General features: G+C 42.6%; 1 protein-coding gene across 1 annotated transcript in view; it reads right to left on the reverse strand.

Moving 5' to 3' along the window:
- Positions 1-620: 620 nt before the first annotated feature.
- The window catches only part of LOC140721207 (uncharacterized), a 135271-nt gene continuing 124559 nt past the window's right edge, over positions 621-11332 (reverse strand). Inside the window, exons 5-7 of the mRNA XM_073036064.1 lie at positions 5282-5453; positions 5109-5174; positions 621-625 (exon numbers count right to left, since the gene is read on the reverse strand). Coding sequence (XP_072892165.1) covers positions 621-625; positions 5109-5174; positions 5282-5453 — 243 coding nt within the window. The remainder of the gene's footprint in view (positions 626-5108; positions 5175-5281; positions 5454-11332) is intronic.

Raw genomic sequence — 11332 nt, forward strand, 5'->3', positions numbered from 1 at the left:
ATTGGTACCGATGTGTACCACGACATCTGGCTGATCACCCTCCCACCTCAGAATGCTGTGCAGGCGATCAGAGACATCCCTGACCATGGCACCCGGGAGGCAACAAACCATCCGGGAGTCTCTGTCACAACCACAGTATCTCCTGTCTGAACACCTGACTATGGAGTCCCCTATCACTACCGCTCTCCTCTTCCTCCTCCCTCCTTTCTGCACTGCAGAACCAGACTCAGTGCCAGAGATCTGGCTGCCGCAGCTTGTCCCAGGTAAGTCATCCTCCCCCCCAACAGTATCCAAATTAGTATACCTATTTTAGAGGGGAATGGCCACAGAAGAACCCTGCATTAACTGCCCTATCCCCTTCCCTTGCCCGACGGTAACACAATTACCTGTGCCCTGTTTCTTAGGAGTAACTACCTCCCGGAAGCTACTATCTATAATCTGCTCAGTCTCCCGAATGATCCGGAGGTCATCCAGCTCCTGCTCCAGTTCCCTAACGTGCTATGTTAGGAGCTGCAGCTGGATGCACTTCTTGCAGGTATCGTTGTCAGGGACACTGGATGTCTCCCTGACTTCCCACATCCTGCAAGAGGAGCATTCCGACATCCTACCTGGCATATTCTCTAGTCTGAACAAAAAAAAAGAAAAACAGAAAAACAGATGGTTGAGGACGTTTGGGATGGGCCCCTAAATGCTAACGATTTTCTATAGGGGCACAATTTTGTGCATCCTGACTGGCTGCATCACTGCCTGGTATGGGAACTGTACTTCGCTCAATCGCAGGACTCTGCAGAGAGTGGTGCGGACAGCCCAGTGCATCTGTAGATGTGAACTTGCTACTATTCAGGTCATTTCAGAGATAGGGGGTAAAAAGTGCCCGAAGGATCATTCTGGACCCAAGTCTCACCAAGCACAAACTGTTCCAGCTGCTATCATCCGGGAAATGGTACCGCAGCGTAAAAGCCAGGACCAACAGGCTCCGGGACAGCTTCTTCCACCAGGCCATCAGACTGATTAATTCACGCTGATACAGTTCTACAATTTCCACAATTGTATACATAAATACAGACTCACTGCACACACTTTACTGTAATCGTGCTGCTGGCGCAGAAAAACAATTTTCACGACATGTGTCCATGATATTAACCCTGATCCTGAAATTTTTTATCTGGCTGTTGTCTCATTTTTTAGATCTGTTATTCATCATCCTCATACTGTCCTCGTTCATATCAATCCAAGTGCGCTCCAGTGCACATGGGGTTTTCCAGAAATTGCTATTTAAGTTCTTATCTTTTTGCATATTTTCCAGATCTGTTTCAGACCAGGGTATTTTACCAAAATTATACGTCAATATGGGCACAGTGAGTGTTTACTACCTTCGTTATATTTTTACTGTTCAGTTCTGTTTGGCAGATTTTCTTGATCCCTGATGTAAATTCAAAGTTTGTTCAGCCTTGCAGTAAATTCAGATTTTCTTCAGCCTTGAAGTAAATTTTGTTGGAAGGTTTTCCTTTATCACACTATTGTCTATTTGCTTTGCTTATTGATATCCTAAATATCCATTTCATATTCTGTTGCATTGTATCCTGATGCTCTGTTTGATATTCTACCGGCTCTATTGCTCCTTTCTTTATGTTTAATCATGTTCTGTACTTTCCTAGTCTAAAGTTCATGCTTATATATTTGGAAATTAGTTCCATTATTTGAATTATTTGTTTCAGCTTTACTGATGCAAGAGCAAATAATTTCAAATCATCAATGTATAGCTGTATCAAGGTATAATTCATATTTTTTTCTGATTAGATACTTGATTTTTATCTGTTTCAGTAAATTATGAGTAGGATTAAAGCTAGACAAAACCATAGTGGGCTGAGTGAGTCACTCTGGAAAATCCCTCCATTTATTTTGATAATGGTCGTTGTTCTTCTGTGGTTGTTAATAGGATGATTATTTTACGCGAATGCTTCATCAGTTGTAGAAATTTCACAAATATTGTATGAATTTTATATATATTTAGAACTTCTCTTAAACACACGAGGAACAGAATCAGATGTGTTTTTTTTTGATAGACAATATAACACTGAACGTTTTCTGCTTTCCACAGGGTTTGAAATAGAATTAGATAATCTGTTATCTGTTGTTCAAACCCGAACGGTATTCTGTCTGCTCTCCTGTGAGTATATTGTGGTTATCTAAGTTGTTACCTGAGTTGTTATTAGTTACGAGATGTACGATGCTATAATTTTAGATATAAAATTGTCTTATTATTATTAAGAGCCAATAATAACATAGTAGGTGACCATTTAGTAGTCTTATAAATGCAGAATACAGCTGTCGTTGAGACTGGTGGTACATACCTTCTGCCTTTTATATGTTCTGCCCCATGGGAGTAGGGCGGAGAGGATGTATGAGGTGATTTGTGGTTCAGTAGCAATGCTTTGTGTCGGGTTTGTGTCATGCCAGCTTGATTGAGTTCCTCCAGGAGGTGTCAAAGGTGATGGATGAAGTTACACATGGATATTGTCTACTTGTATATTGGTAGAGTGTTTGACAAGGTCCCAAATAGGAGGCTCATACAGAATATTAACATGCTTGAGAACTGTGGGGAACTGTCCTGGCTGCCGGGGACACAAACTGGGAGAAATTTCTTGGCTGGCAAGTGGTGAATTTGTGAAATTATTGTCATAGACGGCTGAGGAAGACACTTCATTGGATATATTTAAAATGCAGGTCGATATCTGTCTGATTAGGAAGAGAGTCAACGTTTACTTGGATAATGGGGTAGAGAGGAATTGAAGAGCAAATTCACTGAGCCGAATGGCTTAATTCTGCTACTAGGTCTTATGGTTTTAAGGAGCATCTGGAGTATTGTGTTCACTTCTGATTGTCCAGCTCTTGGAAGGATTGGAGAGGGTGCAGAACAGGTTCATCAGGATGTTGCCTGGATTCGGTGACATGTGCTACAAGTAGAGGTTTGATAAACCTGGTTTGTTTATTCTGGAGTTAGAATAGAGATCTGATTGAGGTGTACAAGTTTCAGAGATATGAGTCTGGGTCGACAGCCTGCATTTTGTTTGGTTTTTTTTTACATACGACTGTTGTCTGATACCAGAGGGCATTTGATTAAGGTGAGATGGGGTAAATTTACAGCAATTGTGGGTAGTTTTTTAACAGAGTTCTGGGTGCCTGGAATTTACTGTCTGAGTCAACATGGCTTTGTGACGGGAACGTCGTGCCTCACGAGACTAATTGAGTTTTTTGAAGAGGTAACAAAAAGCAATTGATGAAGGTACGGTAGTAAATGTGGTCTACATGGATTTTAGCAAGGCATTTGACAAGGTCCCTCACGAGAGACTCATCCAGAAAATCATGAGGCACGGGATAAGTGGAACCTTGGCTGTTTGGATAAATAATTGGCTTACAGGAAGAGAGCAGAGGGTAGTAGTGGAAGGAAAGTATTCTGCCTGCAGGTCGGTGACTAGTGGAGTGCCGCAGGGATCTGTCCTGGGACCCCTGCTATTTGTGATTTTTATAAATGACCTGGATGTAGAGGTGGAAGAATGGGTGAGTAAATTTGTGGATGACATGAAGATTGGAGGAGTTGTGGATGGAGCTGTAGGTTGTCGAAGGTTACAAGAGGATATAGACAGGGTGCAGATTTGGGCAGAAAAGTGGCAGATAGGGTTCAATCCAGATAAGTGTGAGGTGATGCATTTTGGAAGGACAAACCAGAATACTGAGTACAAGTTTAATCGTTGGTTACTTTAGAGTGTGGATGAACAGAGGGATCTTGGGGTTCAAATCCATACATCCCTTAAGGTCGCTGCACAGGTTGATAGGATAGTTAAGAACTCCTATGGGAGGCTATGCTTCATTAATATGGGGATTGAGTTCAAGAGTAGAGAGGCCAAGTTGCAAATCTACAAATCTCTGGTGAGACCGCACTTAGAGTATTGTGTTCAATTCCGGTCAGCTCATTATAGGAAGGATTTGGAAGCTATGGAGAGGGTGCAGAGGAGATTTCCCAGGATGTTGCCTGGTTTGGAGAACAATTCATGTAAAGCAAGGTTAGCAGAGCTGGGACTTTTCTCTTTGGAGCGTAGAAGGATGAGAGGGCACTTGATAGAGGTCTAGAAAATTATGAGAGGCATAGATAGGGTGGATTGCTAGTACCTGTTTCCCAGGGCACCAATAGCAAACACTAGAGGGCATATGTACAAACTTAATCGAGGGAAGTTTATCGGAGACATCATGGGCAAGTTTTTTACAAAGGGTTGTGGGTGCCTGGAACAACTTGCCAGGGATGGTGGTGGAGGCTAAAACATTAAGGGTATTTAAGAACCTCTTGAACAGACACATGGATGAAAGAAAAATAGAGGGTCACGTGGTACTGTGGGTTTAGTACTCTTTTAAAACGAATATATGTGTCGACACAACATCCAGGGCGGAAGAGCCTGTACTGTGCTGTAGTATTCTAGTGTCTAGAGTCTAGTGACTAGGGTCATGTCGGAGGCAACTATGTTATAGATGCTCCTAGTTGTACATAAATGTGCAGGAAATGCAAGGAAATCGTCAATAATATAAGAAAGGATACCAAAGTTCTTTTTTTCCTTCCCCAGATATACAAAGATTGAAAAAAAGCGATAGGGTCGATATCGGGCCACTAGAAACTGCTGTTGTAGTTGCTGTAACGAGTGAAAAGGAAATGCCAGACAAACTCTGGGCAAGTCACCAGCAGAATTCCAAAAGGTAAAGAACATCAGCGAACAGAATTGCGTGTAGTGCTATTAGAAAGGAAAAGGGGCTTGGAAGATGAAAGGTCTGAAGATAGAAAAGTCACCTGGACTGGGTCATACAGTGTATCAGGAGCCTGCCTAGGATGTGTTGGGATTCCTAGAGCGTTAGGACCTGGAGTGAAGGCTTCAGCAGAACCAACAGCTGGATTAGTAGAAAAATATATTGTAGAATATTCAGGCTGCAAAGAGAGTTTTGAATTGTTACTTGATTCTAGAGATCAGCGAATGTTTAACGGCGAATTTTGATTACCAGGTTTTGCCAAGTCACAGACTAACACTTGAGATGTGGTTTGAACTGTGCATTTCATCACTCACCGATCAGCTGAGTGGGTAATTCAGATAAACCTTGGCCGATGTTCATGTATTCCTGTGGATCAGGACCTGTTTAAATATTTTAAAAAATCCATGAAAACAGAGCAAAAATAATTAAAATAACTAAAATGTTTATCCCAATGTGCCTTTGTGTTCAGTGCGTGTTTTTAACATACCGAGTTCCTGTATTTCCCTCAGTATTCTGTCCAACTTCGGTAACTCAGTCCTCCATGTCTCAAAGGATTCCCACATCGCCCTCCGGGCCCGGGAGCCTTTGCCCATCACCAAACTGAGGAAGAGTCTGGAACTCTCTGCCCGGTTTCCCTTCTCTGTCAGCTCAGTGACTTTCTATAAAAGCAAACAATGGACTTATTGTGGAGCAGACAGACAGACATGGAGAATGTGCAGGAAAGTATCTGTTCATGGCCCCGGTAGCTTCAGAACAGATGCAGTCACTGGGCTGTTGCCTCATCCTCTCTGGGTTCAGTCATTAACAGAGAAACAGTAACTGAAGGAAATTCTAAATCAATAGTGTGTAAGAATAAGGATTTTCTGACACCCTACAGTAGATGCAATGTGATTAATTTCCTCGATCTGTCAATGTGCAGCATTACATCAACAAGATGTGACAACAAGAACGGAAGAGAGGGGAGAGAGAGAGAGCAAAAACAAATGGATGGCGGGCATCACTGAATCTTGGCTGACAAAAGTTTATAGTTGGGTGCTTAAATCCAAGGATAAATATTGTATCGAAAGGATACGCAGGTAGGTGAAAGTGTTGGGTCGAAGCTGCTGTCATTAAAAATGAAAAGTCCTGAGAAAGAGGTGATGTCGGATTAGACGATGTGGATATTAAGAAACTGCGTAGGTAAAATGACCCTGATGGAAATTATATACAGGCATGTTAACAGTAGCCAGGATGTGGGCTACAAATTACAACGGGGGAGAGAAGAGACATGGAAAAATGTCAATGCTAAAATTGTCACGGGGAGTTTCAATATCCAGGTAGCTTTGGAAAATCAGGTCAGTACTGAATCCCAAGTGAGGGAATTTATAGAATGCCTATGAGATGGCTTTTGAGAGAAGCCTATGGTTGAGCCCGCTACAGGAAAGGCGGATCTGGATTCTGTGTTGTGTATTGCACCAGATTTGATTAGGGAGCTTCAGCTAAATAAACCCTTAAGAGGCAGTGATCATAAAATAGCAGAACTCAGCCAGCAGTTTGAAAGGGAGAAGGTAAAGTTAGAGTGCTACAGTAGAATAAATGAATTACCTCGGTATAAGAGAGCAGCTGGGCAAAAATAAATTCGGAAGTGACACTAACAGGGACAATAGCAGAGCAGGGATGGCTGATTTTTCTCGGAGCAATTCAGAAGGTGCGGGACAAATGATCTCAATGATGAAGAATTATTCTAAAGGGAGGATGATCAACTGTGGCTGACGAGGTAGTCAAAGCAGCATAAAAGCAAAGGAGAGGGCACAGAATATTACAAAATATAGTAGAAAGCTGGAGGACTGGGATGTTTTTACAAATCAACAGAAGGCAATTAAAAAGCCGTAAATAGAGAAAATATGAAATAGGAAGGCAGGCTAGAGAATAATGTAAAATATCTTAACAAAACGTCCGTCTGATATATGAAGATTGAAAGAGAGGAGAGTGGATATTGGGCTGCTTGAAAATGACAGTGGAGAGGTACTCTCAGGGGACAAGGAAATGCCGCAAGGTATTAGTCGGTATTTTGCGTCAGTCTTCACTGTAAAAACACTAGAACGTGCCAGATATTTGAGAATGTCGCGGCAGAAGTGAGTGTATTTGCAATTATTGCGGAGAAGGGACTTGGTAAGCTGAAAGTTCTGAAGATAGAGAAATCCAGACTAAATGCACCCGATTGCTTCTGAAAGAGCAGGCTGAAGAGATTGTGGAGAAATTAGTAATGATCGCTCAAGAATCACTAGATTTTGTAATGGTTCCGGAGGACTGATCATTTTAAACTATAGGCCAGTTAGTCTGATCAGCGTTTGGGAAGATGTCAACAGTCGATAATTGAGGATAAGGTTTCGGGGTATTTGGACGCACATGATAAGAAAAAGGCCAACATCCATGGAAGGGAATCTTGCCTGACAGAAGTGTTGGAATTTTTTGAGAGAACAGCATGCTGGGTCGACAACGGAGAGTCAGTGCAAGTTGTTTACTTGGACTTCCCAAGGACCTTTGACCAGGTGTCCCACATAGACCGATGAAAAAATGGACACATCAGTGGCAATTGGAATGTAGTATAGTGAGGTACGTGGCCATATACTTTAGCAGAAATAATGAAGACGTAGACTATTTTTGAATCTGGGAGAAAATTCAGAAATCGGAGTTGTAAAGAGTCTCTGGAGACCTAGTGCAGGATTCCTTGAAGTTTGAGTCTGTGTCTGGAAAGGCAAATACAATGCTAGCATTCATTTCGAGAGGATCAGAATATAAGAACAAGCACTGGCCAGACCGCACTCGCATATTTTGATCCCCTGATCAGAGAAAATATGTGATGGCGTTGTGAAAAATCCAGAGAGGAATCTAAACGAACAGAACCAGTGATGTTAAACCAGATTTTGATGGGAATGGATCCTGGATGCACCTGTACTGGCTGGAGTGTGGAAGGATGAGGGGGAATCTAATTGTAACCTGTGGAATATCGAAAGGCATTGAGAGGACTTAGAGATGATGTTTCTAAGTGCGGGAGTCTATTACCAGACGGAACAGCCTCAGTTTAGAGGGACGTCCATTTAGAACAGAAATGAGGAGATTATTTAGCCGAGGAGCAGTGAATCTGTAGAATCCATTGGAACTGACAGCTGCGGAGACCAGGTCATTGGGTGTATTTAAATCAGAGGCTTGTACCTTGTGGACTAGTCAGGTCAGCAAAGTTCACTGGGAGAAGGCAGGAGAATGGGGTTGAGAGGGGTAGTAAATCACCCATGATGTAATGGCGGAGCAGAATCGATGGGCCTAATGGCCAATTGTGCTCTGATGCCTTATGGTGTTATGATGTGTAAAGACAAAAGAAGATTAAGGAATGTCAGTGTGGTTATCTGATAACGGAGATGGTTACTGCCTGGCACGCATACCGTAAAATGGTAATGACTTCCTGAAAGCAGGCATGGGCTTCGTGATTAACTGATGAATTATGAATGAAACATTGAATAGTCTTCAAGCAACATACACCTATGATGGAATTAAGGTAACTGAATATGGCTGGACTTAGGACATCGCTCTGAGATCGTTTCAGGATCGGCACAACATTGTGGGCTGAAGGGTCTGTACTGTGCTGTATTATTCTATGTTCTATGTTCTATGTCCTGGATCTGAATGATTGATCTCCTGGAACAGTTACCAGAAGGGAATTGGAAAGCTTTTCCATAACATGAATAATGGACAACAATTATGAAATAAATCAGCATCATTCCCTGATGGCCCACTGCACTGTGAAATTGTCCCTCAGTTTCACTGCTACCAGGTCTGAGGAGTTACAGTTGTGAAAGAAATTTAACCAGTAAAGCAGACGTCTCCAGATGATGAATTTATAGATGAGCAACATATTTACAGATTACCTCATGCCTTTGGATAATGCCTGTGTGATTCATTACATATAACGCCAATGAATCCCAAAGAGAACAGAGTCACTAACGGGTGTAACGCACTTCGTTTTCGAACACCACTCATGGCTGAATAGGTCAGATCTAGGACAAGACAATCACTGTTTGTGAGCTCCAAGGAGAGTGACCTGAAATGGTGTGTCCCTGTCTCTCATTAGTCAGATATTCAGCAAGTTAGCAGATTTTTTTTGGTTTGTCCCTTCCCTTTCAGGAAAACCTATTGATCTTCTTCCCTTTCAGGACAACCTGTTGAATTTTTGGGATCATGAGATATCAGCTAGATCACCAGATTTATGTTTTGTACTTTCTTCTGCCCTTTTAGACCAAACTATTGATGTTTGTGGTCATAAGATATCAGCTTTGTGCGTGATTTTCACATCCAATCAATCTCAAAGTTTTTCGAGGAAGTTACCAGGAAAGCTGATGAAGGCACAGTTGTGGATATTGTCCACATGGACTTCAGCACGGTATTTAACAAGGTCCTGTATAGGAGGTTGGTCTAGAAGATTCAGTTGCTTAGCATTCAAGATAAAATAGTAAACTGGATTAGACAGTATCTTTTTTGAAAGAATCCGGAGTGTCACTATAGACTGTTGCATTTCTGTTTGGCGCCTGTATCTCGTGCAGTGTCACGGGGATCGGTGCTGTGCCTGTTGTTGTTTGTCATCTATATCAATGATCTGGATGAAATTACGGTTAACAGCATCAGCAAATGTGTTGATGAATCCAACATTGGGAAGGTGCAGTGGACAAAGAGGAAGACTACACGAGCTTCCAGTGAGATCTGGACCAACTGGAGAATGAGCTTAAAAGGGGCCGATGCAATTTAATGCAGACAGGTGCAAGATGTAGCACTTTGGATGGACCAATCAGGGCAGATCTTACAGAGAGACCGGTAGAATAAAGTGATCTGGGAATACAGGTACATAAGCCATTGAAAGTGGCAGCAAATGTTGATCGGCTCTGAAAGAAAGTTTCTTAGCACATTAACCTTGGTAAATGAAAATATCGTGTACCATATGATGTTGTATAAGATGTTGGGGTGGCCTAATTTGGATATTATGTGCAGTTCTGCACACCTACCTGCAGGACAGATGGAAATAAGTTAGAAAGTGTACAGAAAAAAACATTACAAGGATGTTACCTGGACTGGAAGACCTAAGTTATAAGAAAAGAGTGAACTGATTAGGACTTTATTCATTGGAACATGAAAGATTGAGCGGAGATTTGATAGAAGTGTAGACAATTACATTGGGATATAGATAGGATAAATGCAAGCAGGCATTTTGTACTGAGGTAAAGAGGTACTACAAAAAGAGGTTATCACCAAAGGGTGAAAGGTGAAAAGTTCAAAGGGTACAAAGGTGAAACCTGTTTACTCAGAGGGTGGTGAGAGTGTGAAACTAGCTAGCAGGGCAAGTAGTGCAAGTGGTTAAGAGAATTCTGAATAGATGCTTGCGTAATGAGCGTATAGAGCGCCATGGCCCGGTGCAGGTCAATGGGAATAAGTAGATTCTGTAGTCTGGCATGGAATAGATGGGCCAAAAGGCCTGTTTCTGCACTGTACTTTGCTGTGACTATGACAAGTCAGCCACACATTGTTTGGGAACTCACTGAACCAAGACAAGCTGTGGTTAGCTGGTTTCCCTCCCTCAGGTACCGCAGTGAAGCCGGTTGGCCCAATTGACAGTTTAATACTCATCCTGGATTAATGAGATGAGGTGAAGCTACCCGACGGTTCAGCCAAGATTTGAAATTAGTTTCAGACTGAATGCCTTTTGGAAGTCCAGATATGCAGCCACTGCTCTTACTTCACACTGATAAATACAGCAGGTGATACAAGAAAAGGTGATGCTAAACCTGCAGTTCCCAGTGCTCCCCACCTTAAAAACTGAAACCAGATCTGCGAGAGACGAGTCGGAGATCAAAGCCTCCATTCCCAAGTCGATCTCCTAAAACGTGCAGGAGATTAATGTTGATCACTATTCCCCCTGATACCAGCAGATCAGTGACAATACACGAACTGCACTCACCTCATTTTCTTGTCGACTGAAATGTCCCTCCTCTTTCAACTTCAAACCCAGTCTCTCAACCTTTTCTTCAATTGCTTGTTTGAGTCTGTCCCTGTAGAACTTTGTCAGTTGGTACAGTCGATATTCCTCCCCCTGTGCCAGGAGGTCGGAGATTATAAACTCTGGCTCTGTGAATATAAAAAGGAAAATGTAGGCTTGAACTCAGATATCCCTCGTCTCCACCGCTCTTACCCAACTCAACAAAAAACCGTGTCTTGAACCTGCCTACAGATACAAAATTGGATTAATTCTCCATCTCCAACACCATCACACTGAGCACGGAGACCCCTACGGCTGTGTGCACAGGCCACTGCTGTTCACTCTGCTGACCTACGACTGTGCTGCAACACACAGCAAGAACGACGAGTCAGCTTACAGAGAGGAGGTGCAGCGGCTAACGGACTGGTGCAGAGCCAGCAGCCTGTCTCTGAATGTGAACAAAACAAATTTCTTGGTGTGCATCTAGCGGAGAATCTCACCTGGTCCCTCAACACCAGCTCCATAGCAAAGAAAGCC

The sequence above is a fragment of the Hemitrygon akajei genome, unplaced genomic scaffold (assembly GCF_048418815.1).
Source record: "Hemitrygon akajei unplaced genomic scaffold, sHemAka1.3 Scf000052, whole genome shotgun sequence".
Lineage (NCBI taxonomy): Eukaryota > Metazoa > Chordata > Chondrichthyes > Myliobatiformes > Dasyatidae > Hemitrygon > Hemitrygon akajei.